The following is a 22,260-nucleotide window of genomic DNA, read 5'->3' on the forward strand; positions in this document are numbered from 1 at the left end:
CAATGAAAATTGAAATGAACCTAACAAAACTGGCATTCACACTTTTAATATAAGAGATGAAGATGTGTTTTTGCTACTACACAAAACCATACTTGAAATATGAGGAAGTGTAAGAACAGCAGATGGTGCAGTAGTACTTGCTGGTACAAATGAAGGTTACACTAAACGATAAGCATTTGCAGATAATTCACATCAAATAACTATGATGCTTCTGTTTTGGATTTTGCAGAGACTATAATAAGGTATTTCGTGGGATAAAACATACACTTATACTTGATCGAACTGATCAAAGCGATTGTCTGATGCAAGCTGGTGGTGCTAATACTCAGTCTGTAATGTCACGGCTAGCATTGTTGATGCCAGGTATAGTTCTGTCTACTGATAAAACAACAGAACCCGAGACAATGCTAACAGCATTCATACAAAAAATACACGTTATGCAGAATAAAGTTTATCAAACCACAATACCAAATTCAATCAATAACACAAGGAGAATAACAACGTCACCAAGAGAACAGTTACCAAGGCATGTATTTATGTGTTTGATCGACGTGAAAGTCAGCTTCAAAACAAATCTGTATTTGATAGTTCTGATGTCACACGAATATTTGACAGAATAAATTCTAATCAGTATCCAGAACAAGTGGTCAAATGTAATTTTGCAGCTGATGCTGCAGCGCTAGCTGACAGAGACGTATCTCAAGCCTACATGTATCTCATGGAAGCCATGCAAAAATATCACGATGCTGACAGTGGACCTTACATTTCAATCGAAGAGTTTAGAACGCTTTATCCGATATTTCACTTTGATGTCAGTATGCATAGTGAATGAGCTATTGGGTCAAATTCTGACAATGAAGTCATGTGGTCACTTGGACAGGCTCAAGTTGCTCCAGATAGTGTATTATGCTTATGTGCTAATTGTATCTGACAGATTCTTAACGATAGATTCTACCAAGGACAGGATGACTGTCCATGTCTAAAGGACGATATATCTTTATCAAACAAGCAAGCAGTTGAATGTACTAATTTTCTGATTAAGAATGATTAACAGGTCCTCTGCACTTGAAGTGCTTTGCTCAAATAAGCTGGCGGAATGTATTGATCCTCTTACAAGCGGTGGAATTACTGCAATACAATTTTATCCAGCAGAAGGAAAATAAATACAGAATGAAATATATTGTACATGAAGTGAATTTATCACCAGGTCAAGTAAAAAGACTAACACAAGCTATTATTAAACAACAGTCTGTTTCGCTGAGGATAGATTTCAGAACCCCAGATGTTGGCGTTTTCCAGCAAAACTAATGCTGACACTGTGGCAAATCAATAAAATAGGACTGGAAAAGCTTTTATTTTAAATTTATCAGAAGTGCAAGTTACTTTAATGTCAAGAACGCAAGCGATCTGTGGTGGTTTCCTGCACTGGCAACTATTGCAAAAACGTTGCTACCCAAATTACTGCCAGTACTGGGCACCCTGGGGATAGCTGCTGCCTCGAGCGCCATATCCAGGGCCACAAAGAAGGCTGTGTCTGGTGATGGAATCAAACAGTTACTGTAGCATTTCATTTTTGTCTAACGAATATAAATTTTAAAAAATGACCAAAACACAAAGTGTTTGGATACGTAAAACAACTATAAAAAAATACAAACCGGAAGGCGATCCAAGGTGGATTCATAGGTCTGTTGCTAGCAGAAATAGTGGGAAGTCTACTTCCCAATCTACTGGGGATAGGGCGTGGGACAGGACTAATGCTACAAAGTACCAGGAGGTAGATCACTCTGCGATCCATCCACTGAGCAACTGAGATCTTAGATAAACTGAAAGATGTCAGCAGATTTCAAGGAGGATTTTCTAAAGATGAACTATCACGTCAACCTGGAGGTAGAAGTTTTGTTATAAATATCCAAATTTATAGCAACGGACCTGACATGCATTGGGTAGTGCTTAATAAAAAGAACTTTTGCTTCATTTGGGCTACCACCAAGTGAAATCAAACAGTATGTGCTATCATCCCAAAAGTATAAAAAAAATCAATTATTCATCAACTACAGTCAGTTGGAACTGCAGCTTGTGGATATTACTGCATTTTGTTTATCAAACAAAAGTCGCAGAGTGCAAACACTCTGATGGTGATTTTCTGAAATTTATATTACAATCTGCACCTAAACCAAGCCTGGAAAATGACAAAATTGCAATTTTATCTAACAAGCAAAAAGATCTAACAATTAAAAAAAATGTCTCTTTATTGCCTGAAGTGAAGAAGTAAAACAGAAAATACAAATGAAACCACAGAAACTACCAAATATAACTTATGATGAAAAGTTCTACCTGTGGCTGGAAAAAGAGCATGTTTCTCAAATGTGACTCACTATCACCTGGCAATCAGGAAATGCCAAGAATTTATAAGACTATTTTAGTCAATGATTAAATTATAACAAAAATGCAAGGCCAGTTTGTAGCAAAGCATGTACATGTGAAGCTGACCACGATCTTTGTCTTGAGTACAATAAAATAGTAACTTATTGCCAGTGTTGCAATCAACAGGCTGTAATTGGATCCAGCTTAGATATTCACAAGTTAATTGGTAAATTACCAAAACCCAAAGGTGGATGGACCCTGCCATGCCACATGTATACAGGTCCTTGGAATCCTCTCGACAAACAACTTGATCAAAATGACAATCATATCCCGGGGGAGGAGCCCTATAATCAAGTCAATGCAATCACAATGCGACATGATATATGTTACTGTGACAACAAAAATGATAAATCTGGTTGTGACTGTATCATGCTTGCTATGCTAAGCGATATGAGACTGAAGGGAATAAGGGAGCAAACTGATCGTAAGCTGGTAAAAGGTTATATAAACTGGGGTTAATTGGAATGCAGAGCATTCTGGCACATGCACCTCAGCCCAGACTCAGTAAAAATGTACTTTATGACAATGGACTGCTGAGCACTGGACCATTGAGCGGTCTCGCACATGAACTTCACAAAAAAGTTTCCTTGACGAAAAGTTGTCACAAAGTCAGCTGATGATATATGGGCAATAGATCTAGCTGACATGTCACATATTGCAAAGCATAATGACAATAAAAGGTACCTGATGAATATAGTTTATATTTTTAGTAAATATGCATTTAGTGTGCCTGTTACAGGTAAGACAGGTAAATCTATAACTAATTCATTGAGAGGTATTATTGTCAGCACAGAAAGAAAACCGAATAAGGTATGGATAGATGACAGAGCTGAATTTTTTAATAAACAATTCGAGCAGTTTCTGGAACAAAATAACATCACCAAATACATCACAGGGAATGATGGGAAAAGTGTTGTTGTAAAAAGATTTAATCATATGCTAAAAGAGAAGATTTACAAGCACCTTACAGCCAAGAACACTAACAGGTATGCTGATGATCTATGGAAGATTATTTCAGATTACAATAACACAAACATAAAACGTTGGAATGTCACCCAATGAAGCTGCAAATAACCCAATTCTGGTGAACGAGAATATGTACCGAAGACACAAGTTTAGCATGGGTGATAGAGCTAGAATTTCACTAGTGAAGAAAACATTTGAAAAAGGATTCACTCCTAACTGGTCTGAGCAAAGTATTTGTTGTGGATAAAATTTTAACAACAATGCCTGTAACTTACAAGCTGAAAAGTTCATTAGAGAAGAAATTAGTGGAAGTTTCTGAAAAAGGTTAGACAAAAATCTAATTCCTATGTCTAATCATAAACTGATAAAGGTTAGACAAAAAATCTAATGCCTATATCTAGCCATAAACTGATAAAGGTTAGAAAAAATCTAATGCCTATGTCTACTCATAATCTGATAAAGGTTAGACAAAAAATCTAATACCTATATCTAGCCATAAACTGATAAAGGTTAGAAAAAATCTAATGCCTATGTCTACTCATAATCTGATAAAGGTTAGACAAAAAATCTAATGCCTATATCTTGCCATAAACTGATAAAGGTTAGAAAAAATCTAATGCCTATGTCTACTCATAATCTGATAAAGAGAACAAATCTAATGCCTGTTTCTAACCATAAGCTGATAAAGGTTAGACAAAATATGTATTGACACAGAAATGGAGAAAACTTCCATAAAATGTTTTTTTTCTCTCACTGACATTGAACAAGTAGACATGATATCACTCACCTGACTTTGCTGAGTATTTGACAAACCTTGATTATGTACTACTGTACTACCAATACAACCTGGATTATGTACTACTGTACTACCAATACAACCTGGATTATGTACTACTGTAATACCAATACAACCTGGATTATGTACTACTGTACTACCAATACAACCTGGATTATGTACTACTGTAATACCAATACAACCTGGATTATGTACTACTGTACTACCAATACAACCTGGATTATGTACTACTGTACTACCAATACAACCTGGATTATGTACTACTGTACTACCAATACAACCTGGATTATGTACTACTGTACTACCAATACAACCTGGATTATGTACTACTGTACTACCAATACAACCTAGATTATGTACTACTGTACTACCAATACAACCTGGATTATGTACTACTGTACTACCAATACAACCTGGATTATGTACTACTGTACTACCAATACAACCTGGATTATGTACTACTGTACTACCAATACAACCTGGATTATGTACTACTGTACTACCAATACAACCTAGATTATGTACTACTGTACTACCAATACAACCTGGATTATGTACTACTGTAATACCAATACAACCTGGATTATGTACTACTGTAATACCAATACAACCTGGATTATGTACTACTGTACTACCAATACAACCTGGATTATGTACTACTGTACTACCAATACAACCTAGATTATGTACTACTGTACTACCAATACAACCTGGATTATGTACTACTGTACTACCAATACAACCTGGATTATGTACTACTGTACTACCAATACAACCTGGATTATGTACTACTGTACTACCAATACAACCTGGATTATGTACTACTGTACTACCAATACAACCTGGATTATGTACTACTGTACTACCAATACAACCTGGATTATGTACTACTGTACTACCAATACAACCTGGACTATGTACTACTGTACTACCAATACAACCTGGGCTATGTACTACTGTACTACCAATACAACCTGGACTATGTACTACTGTACTACCAATAAAACCTGGACTATGTACTACTGTACTACCAATACAACCTGGATTATGTACTACTGTACTACCAATACAACCTGGATTATGTACTACTGTACTACCAATACAACCTGGACTATGTACTACTGTACTACCAATACAACCTGGGCTATGTACTACTGTACTACCAATACAACCTGGACTATGTACTACTGTACTACCAATACAACCTGGACTATGTACTACTGTACTACCAATACAACCTGGATTATGTACTACTGTACTGCCAATACAACCTGGATTATGTACTACTGTACTACCAATACAACCTGGGCTATGTACTACTGTACTACCAATACAACCTGGATTATGTACTACTGTACTGCCAATACAACCTGGATTATGTACTACTGTACTACCAATACAACCTGGATTATGTACTACTGTACTACCAATACAACCTGGATTATGTACTACTGTACTACCAATACAACCTGGATTATGTACTACTGTAATACCAATACAACCTGGATTATGTACTACTGTAATACCAATACAACCTGGATTATGTACTACTGTACTACCAATACAACTGGGATTATGTACTACTGTACTACCAATACAACCTGGATTATGTACTACTGTACTACCAATACAACCTGGATTATGTACTACTGTACTACCAATACAACCTGGATTATGTACTACTGTACTACCAATACAACCTGGATTATGTACTACTGTACTACCAATACAACCTGGATTATGTACTACTGTAATACCAATACAACCTGGATTATGTACTATACCAATACAACCTGGATTATGTACTACTGTAATACCAATACAACATGGATTATGTACTAATGTACTACCAATACAACCTGGATTATGTACTACTGTACTACCAATACAACCTGGATTATGTACTACTGTACTACCAATACAACCTGGATTATGTACTACTGTAATACCAATACAACCTGGATTATGTACTACTGTAATACCAATACAACCTGGATTATGTACTACTGTAATACCAATACAACCTGGATTATGTACTAATGTACTACCAATACAACCTGTTGTAAATTATCTCTCAATCTTTGTATCATGCTGATTTTATTGTACAACACTCTGATGAAATAAAATCTAAATATAAACACAAAATTAATATGCACAGATCCCACTCAAAATCATCTCAACCAAGATCTTTATAACGTGAACTTATTTACCAAATTTTATTATTAGATGAGAAATAGTCTCTAGTACAAGGGGTCTCAAACACGCAGCCTGCATACAGCCCATCAAGTTGTATACTATGGACCACAAAACGATTGGTGTCACAAGATGTCATGAAAGATAACAAAGGTGGTGTGACCCTTGGGCAATCAAAAATGACCTTGTGTAGCCCTCAAGGTGGTTTGAGTTTGAGACCCCTGCTCTAGTAGATAACAAGCCTGAATATCAGATCACCTCATTAAAGTGAACAGTTCTCACTTAATATAAAACATACTGAAAACCATGATGATAAAGACTTTTTTTTAAAGATGGAGAAACATCTGCTTGAAATTTGGTTTCTAGAGTGATAACATGATTGGCCAACCATAAACAATATTACATCAAAACATCTTTTTGCTAATACAGTGTAATGAAACTCATCCAACATCTTGATGATATAAAACCATTTGACAAGTTTGATGAAGATCTGAATAGTCAGAGTGTTGACAAGCTCAGCTAAAATATGATGAAAGATCATCTCATTAATACACATGACTATTGCTCAGCTAAAATACGATGAAAGATCATTTCATTAATACACATGGCTATTGCTCAGCTAAAATACAATGAAAGACCATCTCATTAATACACATGGAGATTGCTCAGCTAAAATACGATGAAAGATCATCTCATTAATACACATGGCTATTCAGCTAAAATATGATGAAAGATCATCTCATTAATACACATGGAGATTGCTCAGCTAAAATACGATGAAAGATCATCTCATTAATACACATGGCTATTCAGCTAAAATATGATGAAAGACCATCTCATTAATACACATGGAGATTGCTCAGCTAAAATACGATGAAAGATCATCTCATTAATACACATGGCTATTGCTCAGCTAAAATACGATGAAAGACCATCTCATTAATACACATGGAGATTGCTCAGCTAAAATACGATGAAAGATCATCTCATTAATACACATGGCTATTCAGCTAAAATATGATGAAAGATCATCTCATTAATACACATGGAGATTGCTCAGCTAAAATACGATGAAAGATCATCTCATTAATACACATGGCTATTGCTCAGCTAAAATACGATGAAAGACCATCTCATTAATACACATGGAGATTGCTCAGCTAAAATACGATGAAAGATCATCTCATTAATACACATGGCTATTCAGCTAAAATATGATGAAAGATCATCTCATTAATACACATGGAGATTGCTCAGCTAAAATACGATGAAAGATCATCTCATTAATACACATGGCTATTGCTCAGCTAAAATACGATGAAAGACCATCTCATTAATACACATGGCTATTCAGCTAAAATATGATGAAAGATCATCTCATTAATACACATGGAGATTGCTTTTAATCCTACTCATCTGAAATGATGACCATCTTATCAAAATGCACAAAAAATACAGTCTCTATAAAAACAATCTGATGCAAGATCACATGTCTAATATACAAAGGTATTGCTCATAATAAAACTCATCCAACAGCTTGATGATATAGACCTATTTACCATGTCTGATTGAATTTGGGTCAGAAATACCATCTTCAGTGGCAAGAAGCTCAATCAATCTTATGCAAGATTACCCAATTATTATGCACTATTTTTTTTATTAGAAATTGAAAAACCCCACAAGGAACCCTTACAAAATACCCTGCATTCTGGGCTCCATTGGCAGGAAACAAATGTATCTGGTGACTGATTACTGCAACAGAAACTAATTTTTTCTACTAAAATATGTTTCTTTGCAAATACTTACCCCATTATAATACCTTAAAACTACTACTACCTCACAAATCCAGCCCTCCAAGGTTAAAGACTTTAGCTAAAAATCCAAACATTATCTGCCCACCTAGGTGGCAGTCAGGCAAAGTGAGATACCCTTGGTACAAGGATTGGTACTAAATCTCAAAAATATATCAGTTACAACTGGAAAAGAAGGCATGCTCTCTATATGGATGTAACTGCAGTGAGGATGGGAGTGTGTATGTATATTATGATTGAGTAAGTATTTGTGAAGGAATATATTTTACTAGAAAAAATTACTTTCTTCTTTAAATACATTACCCAATCATAATACAGTGTGACCCCACTATAACAAGGTAGTTGGGAGCCATAGAACCTGACCGTGTTATAGACCGAACCGTGTTATAAGCAACCAGGTCAGTAAGCTGAAGAAAATGATGCATGTACCCAAAAAAAATTGCTTGGGAGGGGGTGGGTACTAAATGTGGGTGGTAAAATACGTGCTTCATTGGCACAGTTACCATCTTAAATTGATGCAAAGTAAAAGGGAAATACACCTGCAGTGAAAACAGAGAAGGCTTATATAATATTTTACTTGATTTAGAGAACCACAGATTGGTACATATAAGTGTATATTGTTTATATATACATGTCTTATGTTTAGCATGAATAGAGTAGCAACACCGTGTAGTCACCAGTGAATCTCATCACATACATTGAATCCAAAATACAAGTAATTCCATTTAAAAATGCACACACACAGATTTAAAATATTCAATAATTTTGTCACAGGTCATATACGCATGAATTCAGTGGATAAACATAGCACAATCACGTAATGAATGATGAAGCACATTTACTTTTCAGTACGTACCAAGTCAGTAAAAGTTAGTTTGCTTTTTAAGCCGCCGTTGGTAGCATTCAAAAGCACAAACTTTTTCTCTGCAAAAAGAAACTGTCATGGCACAGTATACGTCTTCCAGTCATGTTGCAATATGAAAAATATCCATCAGATTCCATAGCTTTTATTTAAGTTTGGTACTGACTTCTTTGAAAAAAAGTTCTTTGTTTTTATTGAAGATTGTAGTCGGCTTTCTTTGATGAAAGGTGCATGCATTACTGAAGTCACCGCTAAAGGCCAGCGCTGGAGAACCAAACAAATATCTGTTTCTTATTGTGGCACCAACATCAAATAACTGTATTGCATGATTGAGACTAATTTTTTTCTCCATTTGCTTAACATGTTCTCATAACAGTCGGTGCTTTAAGGTAATGTTTTCTTTGAAATTTCAGCAAACTATTTTATCTGGGTATATTTTTAAAAAGGAATTGGCCGTTGTTTGGTCAATTGTAGTTTCAGTTCTTTCCTGTCTATTGAATAAACCAACAAGTAAGATGCTTTTTTTCTTCTTCACATTTGTGGTAGTGGAGTGATGCTGTCTTCCACTCATGCGTCAGAAATTTAACAAAAAGCCAACAGACGACAGAGACGCAGGAGTTCTGGTCTGATGACAAAGATTAGTACAGAAAATGTGGGTATTCTGAAGGATTTAATTCTGAGTGGAAAGAAGAGGAATTTTACTTACCATCCACACACAAATGTCAGTCCTTGTAAATATATTAATTAATAATGACTGGCCGAAAATCTGATGAAAGATAGATTACGAGATAATGCCTTGTCCGGTTGATCTCCACTACCAAAAAGTGGATATCTCACAACATACAGTACTCATGCTTGATGTCAACATAAGTGGATTATGATATAACAATGCACTATTATGATGGTTTATCAATATGGACAAAGAGAATGTTAATGTAACAATAGATAAATTTCAGTGCATTTTATATCAAGTCTGCGGCTCCCTTTCATGGAGCCTCTGGATTTCTCCACTCCAAACCAATTGTTGTATATACAAGTTTAAACAGCCAACAATGTTGGCAATAACAAAATCGCCAGATGGTATATTTTGCCACCAATAAGGAAAATAAAACTGCGGTTTGCATGATTGGTGAAGCCCTATGCGATCCTAGAATAAACTTTTTACACTTTATTTTTCGTACTTTTAAGAAGAAAAACTTATTTTTTCGCGTATGAGAAAAGTAATATAAAATTCCAGGAGCCACACCATGATTGTCTTGTATTATTCATGCACAATCTCTTATTTTGTCCCATACCATTTTGTCCATAGTATTTTGTCCGCACCATTTTATCCATACCAATTTGTCCAATACCGTTATGTCCATTTAACATTTTGTCCATACCATTTTGTCCGCTACCACCAGTGGACCCTCCTGTGAATATGCACCCACTTATTCCATTGAGATTCATGGAGGAAGGATATAAGCTGTGGTCCCCATATTGAGGCTCATCCAAATATTGAATACAAGGTTGATAATACAGTCATGACATTGCAAATAAATTCATAAGTATTCAACTGGAAAACAGGAGGCATTGTTATACAATTGACACATAGATGCTTGGAACAAGTAAATGATGACATACTCAGACCTGAAATGTCCAAAACTGTTCAGACTGTAGAAGCTACTGAAAGCAGAATCTTCCTGCTTTGAACTTATAAGAAACTGTGCAGGTTTAACAACTATGACAAACACCTGAAGCATGTGACATATACAGGGTACTACAATATCCATTATGAGACATTTTAACTGTAGGAATAGGCCCAGGTAAAATTAATAAAGTGATAGCAGACTGCAATGAAGCGTTAATATATAATATCAGTTTACAATAGGAAGGCTTTGAATGAGAACCCATAGAAGAAAATCAGAAAATCACTACAGACATTGCACGTATATAAATTAAAACCCTAGTCAGTTGCATAGGCTACCAGTGCAAGTAAGTAATTGCAGCAAGTGATGGCAAAGTGCTTTAATGTAAAGGCAGAACTCTGTCATCATAGCAAGAAAGAAAAGTTGGAAATACAAACTCCCTCAATAACTCGCACCCTGATAACTCATGAACCCGCTTATAATGCAGAGTCAGTCGTGGATCAAATTTTCTTTATACTAGAAAGTACCCCAAAAATTGACCCTAGTTGCTAAAAATGAAGAAAATCATGATAACAATTGGTAACTGAAACCCTGATATATTGCTCGTTCTATCACTGAAAACAGTTGATTTGACCTGGAAATATGAGTCAACATTATGAAATTAACAACTTTTAATAAGAAGTCATGTATTTTGTTAAAATTTCTTTCCAAACAACATTCTTGGTACACCGTAAATAACAATGTAACGAAATTCCGATCGATGAAAATGCCTACTTGCAATTTTAAAAATAGATACCAAATAAATAAGTTGAGTTTTTTTAATCAAGTGAAATTCAAGTGTAAGTTCTATTTTTTAGTTCAGTTTAGATGTAAATTCACTTGTGCCCAGTTGTATTCGAATGTGAAATATACCAATCTACCGTAACAGCTATGTCCAAGAACATTTCTGTGAGAACCTAGTTGAATGCTGACCTTGTTTTGATACCTGATTGTATTTGTTGTATTGCTGCAATGAATAAAAAGCTGAACTTCTTGTATTACCATGTTAATCACACTTTTTGTATCAAATATAGGGGGTGGAATGAATGATAAGTTAAAATTCATGCAAATCCAACCTGCATAAGAGCTAGCATGCCCCAGTAGTGTCAGGTCAACTCATTTCAAGTGATCAATCAAACATTTACTATTCGTTTGTGAATGTAATATAACTAAACTACCATAAATTAGCATACTCATTCACAAATTTTATCAAAGATAGAAAGACAACCAAGCAAATGAATACTTTATGAAATATAATTCCAGTTCACTTATATGTTTTATTAATGAGAAGCAAGTTTCAGAGTTTGTAGTTAACTTGTAATTCCTGAATTGGAACTCGAAGATTTCCTCAGAGCTGAGAAGTTTCACTATTAACTGTAATAAAATCATGGTATCAATACTGTACTAATAAAACAATTTTTAAAAAAAGAGTTTTGACATTGATGCTGTTTCACTAACTAAATGTTCCATTTTTTTAATTAAAGGAATCTTGTTTGATTTTTAATCAGTAAATAGTCTGGTTCCCTGATTTTTATGATCCCTGCATGGCATTCCACATTATTAGAGAGCAAAGCAAGGAACACTTGGATCAGGGAACCAGACAACTCAACAACAACATAAAGCAGTGATGTAATACACATTGTTTTCGAGTACATGTGAAGGGTTGTTGAAACCAGCTGGAATAATCTCTCAGTGGTTGGGCATCTTGAAAATAAATGTCCTTTTTTTATACATAAAGATGAATAACTTTGACAGATAAAATGCTTTACTGACAGTTATTCTCAATGCGATTTTAAAATGAGTATTCAGCCATTAAACAGACCATTTCACAGCCCACCCCCAACCTGGGTTCCTCGATGTCCAGCAAGGATGGCATAATTTCATTTTGCTATGGGGATCCTTTAATAACTTGCACCCTCACTTATAGTGTGGTCTATGTTTTTGGACCCCACTGTGCAGGAGTTATCGAGGGAGAGGTTTATACAAAAAGCATACTTCCCTTTGAAGAGAAGACTCCTCCAACTTGTTTGTGTAGGACTTCCAGAAACTTGGTGGAGGACTTTTGTGAGGTCCCTCTTGATGAGAGCATGCTACTTGGCACAAGCAAAAGTATTAACTGATACATTCATGGGATATGGCACCAATCCCTATACCAAGGGGGGATCATTCTCCTCAACTACCACTGAGGTCGGCATATTAGCTTTTTAACTAAGGTATTATGACTGAGTAACATATTTAAAGAAGAAACCTGGGCCTTTACATGAAACAGTCCTTGTTGGTGATACAAGTCCATGTTTCAAGTTTGATCAAAATCGTTATCAGCAGCATGACCTTCAGAGTGGTAACAAGGTCAGCAAATCAGATGCGAGAGCACCCCATGAATATACAATCTCTCATTATCATATTACAAATCTGATTAAAATTTGATCTTTTGTATAGAGTGTTAAAAAGCAACAACAGAAATACAGATGGATTTCACTAATACACAATGCACAAAAGAAAATGGGCTATACCATATGCTCATTTGGTCTTAGAGACCGATGGGCTAATAAAACTTAGTACCCAAACAGCTACCTACCTCTTGCTTGGCTTTGTGTTCCCTTTGTAACTGTACAGATTCCTGCAAGGATATCATTTTAACCTTGTTAAAAATGTATTTCGGAGGCGACACTGAAGAGTCTCCACCCTCAAGACTTGACTCCAAGTGATGATCCTGGCTACTAGATGATCTGTCTCTGCATTCATTCCCAGAGTCTGCTTTGTTTGTTTCCATTGTTTGATCACCTATATTTCCCTTTGCAGAATTATGTAGCTGTGGTTGTCTGAATTTTGGAGGCAAATCCTCTACCTTTGATATCTTCAGAGTGCTGAAAATACACATGGCTGTAACTCAGTAAATAGGCAATAAGAGCTGTATACGTTGTAAATATGTCCACCAATAATATTAAGTATTTCTGTCTGAAAATAACAGGGCTTAAATCTTGGCAAGTTATATTTTACTGATTGCAGATCTATAACAGACAGGTCCTTATTTTAGAGATTTTTTGATCTTTAGGAATGTTACATTAAGAAAAGTAGGGTTTTTTATCTCATGTGGCAAATTTTTGCTGGATCTCTAACTTCTGTGGTTTGGGACAATGAGAGTGTGAAAGTCAGCAAAACCACACATCTCACTCATAAGAAACCTTACTGTATGATTTAAACCTAAGTTCAGTAAAACTCTGATCCAAAATGGAGTCTGTAAAATGTCAACAAGCTGAGTCAGCTAGACGTAACATCATCTCAGTTATACGCATGGATCTCATTCATTATTGAAGTCTCCGAGATCTTGATGATATACGCATATATTCCAATTCTGAACAAAATCAGATCAGAAATATGGTCTCCAGACTGATAGCAAGCTCAACCAATCAGATGCAAGATCACCTCATTAATATGCATGCCCATCACTCCTTAAGGAAGTCACCCAGAATCTTGATTTCATAAGGATATCTTCCAAATTTAATCAAAATCAGATCACAAATATGGTTTTCAGAGTGGTAATAAACTCAGAAAAAGAGGTGCAAGATTTTCTCATTAGTATGTATGGATCTTGATCAATTTTTACATCATCTGAGTTTTTAATATAAACATATATTCCAAAAGACTGACTGAAATCAGATCAGAAATCTGACCTCTAAAGTATGAAATCAGATCAGAAATAAGACCTCAAGAGTGTAAAATCAGCTTAGAAATTTGACCTCCCGAGTGTGAAATCAGATCAGAAATTTAACCTCCAGAGTGTGAAATCAGATTAGAAATTTGACCTCCAGAGTGTGAAATCAGATCAGAAATAAGACCTCCAGAGTGTGAAATCAGATCAGAAATGTTGTTGTTATGGGGTTTAATGCCATCTTTCAGCACAAGCTAGGCTATACATGGCAGCCAGTATAAATGGTAGATGAAGAACCTGGGAAACCCTGGAAAGAACCACCGACCCATGAGAAGCTTCTGGCAAGCTTTCTCATGCACCCATATTGGCCATGCCCAAGACTCGAACCCATGCAGATAGAGGTGAGATGGCAGTTATCCATAACAGTAGTGAACCTGTATAAGTACTAATCCTCTTTAAAACAATGTACTTTCATGTACTCGCAAGAAATGCCTTAAACAGATTATATACTAGCCATTGTATGAATTCTGTATGGACTCAATCTGTAATGCCTTATACAGATTCACTACTGACTTTGTACGAACTGAGTGTGTACTCAGTCTGTAATGCCTATACAGATTCTTTACAGGCCATTGTATGAATTCTGTATGTACTCAATCTGTAATGCCCTATAAAGATTCACTGTCTTTGTATGAATTCTGAATGTACTCAGTCTGTAATGTCTTATACAGATTCACTACTGTCTTTGTATGAATTCTCTGTGTACTCAATCTGTACTGGTCTGCACAGATTCACTACTGTCTTTGTATGAATTCTGCATGTACTCACCTGAATGCCTTATATAGATTCCTTATTAGCCATTATATGAATTTCATGTGTACTCAGTCTGTATTGCCTTATACAGATTCACTACTGTCTTTGTATGAATTCTGTATGTACTCACCTGAATGCCTTACACAGATTCTCTACTAGCCATTATATGAATTATGTATGTACTCAATCTGTAATGCCCAATAGTTTCCCTACTAGCCATTGTATGAATTTCATATGTACTCAGTCTGCAATGCCTTATAAAGATTCACTACTGTCATTGTATGAATGAAGTCTGTATGTACTCAGTCTGTAATGCCCAATACTGATTCTCTACTAGCCATTGTATGAATTCTGTATGTACTCACCTGAATGCCTTATACAGATTCACTATTGTCTTTGTATGAATTATGTATGTACTCAATCTATAATGCCCAATACAGATTCTCTACTAGCCATTGTATGAATTCTGTATGTACTCACCTGAATGCCTTATACAGATTCACTGTCTTTGTATAAATTCTCTATGTACTTCATCTCTATGTACAGATTCTCTACTAGCCACTGCATGAATTCTGCATGTACTCAGTCTGTAATGCCTTATAAAGATTCACTACTGTCATTGTATAAATTCTGTATGTACTCAGTCTGTAATGCCCAATACTGATTCTCTAGCTGCCATTGTATGAATTATGTATGTACTCACCTGAATGCCTTATACAGATTCACTATTGTCTTTGTATGAATTCTATATGTACTCAATCTGTTATGCCCAATACAGATTCTATACTAGCCATTGTATGAATTCTGTATGTACTCAATCTGTAATGCCCAATACAGATTCTCTACTAGCCATTGCATGAATTCTGTATTTACTCACCTGTATGCCTTATACAGATTCACTGTCTTTGTATGAATTCTCTATGTACTTAATCTCTATGTACAGATTCTCTACTAGCCACTGCATGAATTCTGCATGTACTCAGTCTGTAATGCCTTATAAAGATTCACTATTGTCTTTGTATGAATTCTGTATGTACTCAATCTGTAATGCCCAATACAGATTATCTACTAGCCATTGAATGAATTCTGTATGTACACAGTCTGTAATGCCTTGGACATCTAGTTTTTTTTAAATAGCTTTGTTGTTTATAGACACCACAACTATAAAAATGTGCATCATATACATGTAACTGCAGAAAGCTTCATGGAGGATTTGTCAGTTGAACAAATGAGCTTCTTTAAATTTATTATTATTATTATTATTATTATTATTATTGTAGGCCTTAAGGTCAGATGTGCTAAAAACTAAGGTGTGTTTATTTGTGTTTGATACTTCCATGTACACAGTATGATCAGTGTAAACTTTATGATTCTTTGATGCTTTAAAGAAAAAACATGGGAATATGTCTGCTTCTTTGACATTAAGCAATGCTTGACAATTGGGAACATGTCAGCTTCTTTGACATTATGCAATGCTGGAGAATTGGGAATAGGTCAACTTCTTTAACATATACAATCCTTGAAAATGGGAGAATACGATATATGAACCTTACAAGGCTTGGTTTTTCTGCCCTTTGCATCTCTGACTGAGAAATCAAGTAATTCCAATTTAATAATCTATTTAAATACAAAATTTTTAAAATTAAATATGGATTTTGTAATTTATCTTTTTAAAGAATGGAATGCATACAAAACATTTTATACTGCAAATTTAGGTTTTAAACTTGATAACAAAATTCAGCAAATGCCACAGAGCTACAAGACAGAAGCCAAGTTGAACATCTGTCTAAAGAGAGAACTAGACAACCAAGTTTCCACAAGCAAAATTTCAAGTCATAGCCAAAATTACATCAATTATCTCAGTTCTGTAGGTAATCATAACACATATTTTTCTTTACAATGCACAAAGAAGGAAAACAAAGTTACCCATACATTTCATAAAATTTAGTCGCCATCTGGGAAAATTAGCAACCAAAAGCCACTGTGGTTACCATTAATGGTTACCAAGCTCTGATCATGCACTGGTGCAAAAATTATCAAAAATTTATTATGTACATAGTAATACCTGTTTGGTTTAAAATGCTCTTTCTTTTGTTTCAAAGCATTCTGTTTTGCTCTTTCCTCTGCAATGTCATACAAATGAACTACATCCTTGGAGTGTTCACTACTTTTATCTTTCATACTCAAATTCTCAAAATTCTGTTCCAAATCATCATATAATGTTAGATCACTGCCTGGTTCACTGTCAACATCTTCAAGATCCTGTGAATCAGAAAAATGTTCAATAACAAGTCCTGAAATGGTGTCTTCCTGTTTCACCACTCTAGAAGATCTGAACTTGGATATCCCTGAAACTTTGGAAGTTACAGATGACGATCCTGAAGTTTTCTCCAAGTCCATGGGTTGAAGTTGGGCAGCCATTTTTTCTCTTTCTTCTATCATGTCTACCAGTGTTTTGGCAAACTGCTTGACTTTTGCACCCTTGTCTGAGAGTGTGCTGAGAAAGCTTCTGAAATAAAAAGGCAAATTGAGAATTATACAGGAGAATATTTGTAAAATATAGAATCAGTAAATTTCATCATGTTGAAGGATGTTCTTCTGAGCTTAAAAATTATTGGTCAGAAGAAAATTATGTGGGTTTAAGTACCTTCTTTTCATCTCTATTTTAAACATTTGTAGTGGTTTTAAACAATAGATTTCCTACATTAAAGTTTCTTACTTTAACATCTATGAACCTAATAGAGACAATTTCAAACATTGATCAACAACTTGTATACAAAGGGAAATGCCTTGAAGGAAAATCACCCCTAATACGGTATCAGATGCTTCTTGCTACTTAATGAGTTGACTTCCTTATCCTAAACTTATCCATTTTTGAGCTACATGCTGATATTTTTTAACCTCTATTGAATTTCAGCACAAAAAAAACTGCATTCCTAAAATTCACTTGTACTTTAATGCATTCTTTCTGATTCCTGTGGTCTGATTTGCCAACTACTTGACATTTTGCATCAACTTTGAACTAGCAACACATGATGTCAGTTACCTTTTCTGAAGTAGTTTCTCTTGCCTTTGAAGCAAGTCTCTTAGTTCCTCAGTGGTTTTGTTCTGAAGGTTACCAAGGTAACCTTGTCTGCTATGTGGGTCCATTGTTGCCACCTAGAATACTATCTGAAAAATTAATATCAACTGCTATCAGCACCAACAGATACAAATGTCATATTTTAATAAAAATAATAATATTAATAATAATAATAATAATAATAATTTTTACTGAATACTAGAGGACACCTTTGGCATACTACTTTGCATTTGGCATTGACATAATCCTCAAACCCAATATCAACATTCACTATTTTGTATAAAAGAAACAAATTCTTGCAACCAGCAACACATGGAAAACGTTACCTTTTTTAAAATGTAAATTTTACTTTGTTTTACTTTAGTCAAATGAAACTTTAATCAGGACTGGAAACTTATATACAGAGGAGCCTTGTTAATCCATACCCTGTTTATCCAGAAACCTAGCTATCCGGACATAATTTAACAAGAATGGAATTCCTAAATGTTAATTTCTAAATGTCAATTTGCTCTGTTAATCAAGAAATATGCGTTCTGGATCAGGAATTCAAAATCGGGGACAAAAGCGTAAAAAATTATTATAAAACTTGTCTCAATAATCCAGAAATAATCTGTCCAAAACTAAGAAAATTTGAAAAAGCATATATGAAAATACAGTCAGTTGCATAACATAGATTCAACTATGCAAATATGGAGATGTATCAATGTATCAATCTCTGATTGGTCAAATTCTAGTGGTATGTTATCAACTGATCATATGATCATGTGTATTGAAAAACTAAGTAGCGTGACCATAGTGTAACCAGAGATTATATAAGCAATGTATGTTTTAGCTAGTCGCTGACAGGGGCGTTAATTAAATAAAAACACAAGAATCAAATCGTCCATGCTTTTTGATAAAACATATGGTTAACAAATTAACTGTGTTGTTAAGCTTCTTTGTTGTTTACCAATTGTATGTAACAATCACAATTCAGTGATGGCTGTAAAAATACAGTTGATTGATTTAAGCTGTGGACACTAAAGGGCTTCATTTCTGAATAAAATGGAGATGTCAATTATCAGCTCATTAGCAGCAATAACTGCTGTAAAATACGACTTAATAAAAATGACCGCATTTTATCAGTTTACCATAATGCATTTAACTGCAAGATATCAGTTTGTATTCATTGTACTTTTTACATATACATTATTTACTGTACATGTATGTACAAGCACATGTTATAATAAGGTAAAATAAAAACAAGTCAATAGATGTATTCATTAAATAATTTCAACCATTACTGAATATACAGTACATTTACAGCTAGCATATACATGACATCGTAAAATAAAAATGTGCATGATTTAATTATCTGGAAAACTCATTCATCCAGACACATTCACTGGGAACGAAGGTGTTCGGATTAATGAGGCCCCTCTGTATATGTTCACTTTAGAATTAGATTCAATATAATACAAACATATAACTTGATTCTTTGGTACATTACATCACCATGTGAAAGCAGCAATAAGAATTAACTGACATAAGGGTATTCATTAGGATTTCAAAAGCTCATTTTCCATGACTTCTAACATGAAATCACAAGTCCAACCCCAAAATTAAGGATTACCAAAAAAGTATTTTGCTTTGAAATATTATTGTAAATAAGACATCAGTTATTGTGTAGTAAAGTAAATAATGCAACATTTTCTACTTTCTGTATTTTTGGGAAGAAAAACAACAACAACATATTTCTGGCATATTCAGTAATCATATTTAGTGATAACAGTCTAGAATTGCAGGAGAACACCCCATTTTTATCACAGAACTAACAAAGAAAACCATGCAATCAAAGAGTGCAATACAGTCTAGAATTGCAGGAGAACACCCCATTTTTATCACAGAACTAACAAAGAAAAACATGCAATCAAAGAGTACAATCTGTCCTTCACTGCCAACTAATGGCTGACACATTATTCTGTGTAAAACTGATAATACTACTACAACTACTACTATGGCTGCTCCAACTACTGCTACTACTAATACTACACTTGTTAATAAAAACTAAGGAGTCACTGGAAAAGAACATTAATTTTATCCTTTGCACATAGCTTCCTCCCTCATTATAAAACACAAAAGCTGCCAGTTTCTGAATTTTAATTAATATGAATCCGAAAGTTTTACTTGTCATAAATATGAATAAAAAAGTTTTCATTAGACTGAAGTGTTTTAAAATGAACTATCAATATTAACAGCTTTCAAACTTGTATGAAACACTTCTAAACTGAAAAAGTATCCTATTTTAAAATTATGTAGAAAATATTCAAGAAATCTTTATTAAAAGAGTAATTAAATTATAAATAACAAATATCCCAATGACAAGTATAACTCTACAAAAATTTTCATGACTGGCAGATTTTTGCATACAAACGGTACATGTATAAATCAGTCCTAGAATTTAATGTTAAAAACATGCATAAAAAATAACAAACCACAACCAAACGGTACATGTATAAATCAGTCCTAGAATTTAATGTTAAAAACATGCATAAAAAATAACAAACCACAAACCAAATGTGAAATGAACTATGTGACATAACTGTTTAAGTTCATTTAAAAGAAGCCATAAGTATTGTGCACAGTTAATGTAGTTGACATGCAGCTGTATATACATGTAAAAAACAGTTGTACAAATAGTGGACTCTGATTCTGTGGTACACATAAAGCAATTCTTCTTACTTTCCAATTTCTATATCCCTTTGTAGCAATAGACAGATCAAACTTTTACTGTGTTCCTTTGCAGCAATGCACAGATCAAACTTTTACTGTGTTCCTTTGCAGCAATACACAGATCAAACTTTAACTATGTCCCTTTGCAGCAATACACAGATCAAATGTTTACTTTGTCCCTTTGCAGCAACAGACATCAAACTTTTACCGTGTCCTTTTGTAGCAATATACAGATCAAACTTTTTACTGTATCCCTTGCAGCAATACACAGTTTAAAGTTTTACTGTGTCCCTTTGCAGCAATACACAGATCAAACTTTTACTGTCCCTTTGTAGCAATACACAAATCAAACTTTTTCTCATTAAAACTTAAGACAGCAACTACTTTCAAGGTTAACACTTTGCACATTGAACAGAATATTTCATATTTAATATCAATAACAACAAACAATAATAGTTTAGTCTGGTTTTGTGGGTGTTAAACACCATTTTTCCAGCACATAATAGGCTATATATGGTGGCCAGTGTGTGTGTGTATGTGTTTTTGTGTTTTAACATAGCTTAAAAAATTTGTCACTGCACTACAATGTCTGCAATGTAGCAGTTTATAAGTTTAGAGTAATATCTAGCACTGTGGCATCATGCCACAGACATGTAGCATCATGTTCCACTTAGTCACATTATCTTGACACCAAGCTGACCAGTCCTAACACTAACCTCCTAATGCCAAGTGCCAAGCAAGGCAGCTGCAAGTACCATTTTTAAAACCAACTCATGTGTGCATCAAATGTGTACGACAGTTTTCTATACACTTTAATACAAAACTTTTGTTGAGAATTCTGTTGGATTTTTACATCCCTTTAATAACCAGTGCCTTATACATTTTATTATGCTGCATCAACCAGGTGGACTAGATTAAAAACCAAAGAGATTGTATAGTTCTTAGCAGATGTCTCACTAGGATTTTAAAACTAGGAATCCAGGACTCCCATTTTGGTAAAATAGGAGTCCCACCATTAAAAGTTGCAGTCCCTTCTTTCCTGCAGAATCAACACAGACGTGAGTGCATCTATTTTTAGATGGAGAGGTTTTCGTAATGTAATCACTCACTTTAATATAGTTTCATTACAACAGTCCATTGACAGATTACGATTCAAATTTATGGTTCATTTATTTGTCTACGTACTTGTAGTAATTTTAGGCAATGGTTAAATAGTAAATGATTTGCTGTTTTTTCCATATTTTTGCAAATACATGTCAGGTCAGGAAATAGACCTTAAGGC

General features: G+C 34.6%; 1 protein-coding gene across 2 annotated transcripts in view; it reads right to left on the bottom strand.

The window, feature by feature from the left end:
* The window catches only part of LOC149802040 (uncharacterized), a 35,167-nt gene that overhangs the window by 9,600 nt on the left and 3,307 nt on the right, over positions 1–22,260 (bottom strand). For both annotated transcript variants that reach the window (XM_089956444.1, XM_089956443.1), the window contains exons 2-4: positions 18,231–18,355; positions 17,250–17,693; positions 13,298–13,586 (exon numbers count right to left, since the gene is read on the bottom strand). In XM_089956444.1, coding sequence (XP_089812570.1) covers positions 13,298–13,586; positions 17,250–17,693; positions 18,231–18,334 — 837 coding nt within the window. In that variant the 5' untranslated portion in view covers positions 18,335–18,355. The remainder of the gene's footprint in view (positions 1–13,297; positions 13,587–17,249; positions 17,694–18,230; positions 18,356–22,260) is intronic.

The sequence above is a fragment of the Sinohyriopsis cumingii genome, chromosome 4 (assembly GCF_028554795.1).
Source record: "Sinohyriopsis cumingii isolate HCF-2022 chromosome 4, ASM2855479v2, whole genome shotgun sequence".
Taxonomy (NCBI): domain Eukaryota; kingdom Metazoa; phylum Mollusca; class Bivalvia; order Unionida; family Unionidae; genus Sinohyriopsis; species Sinohyriopsis cumingii.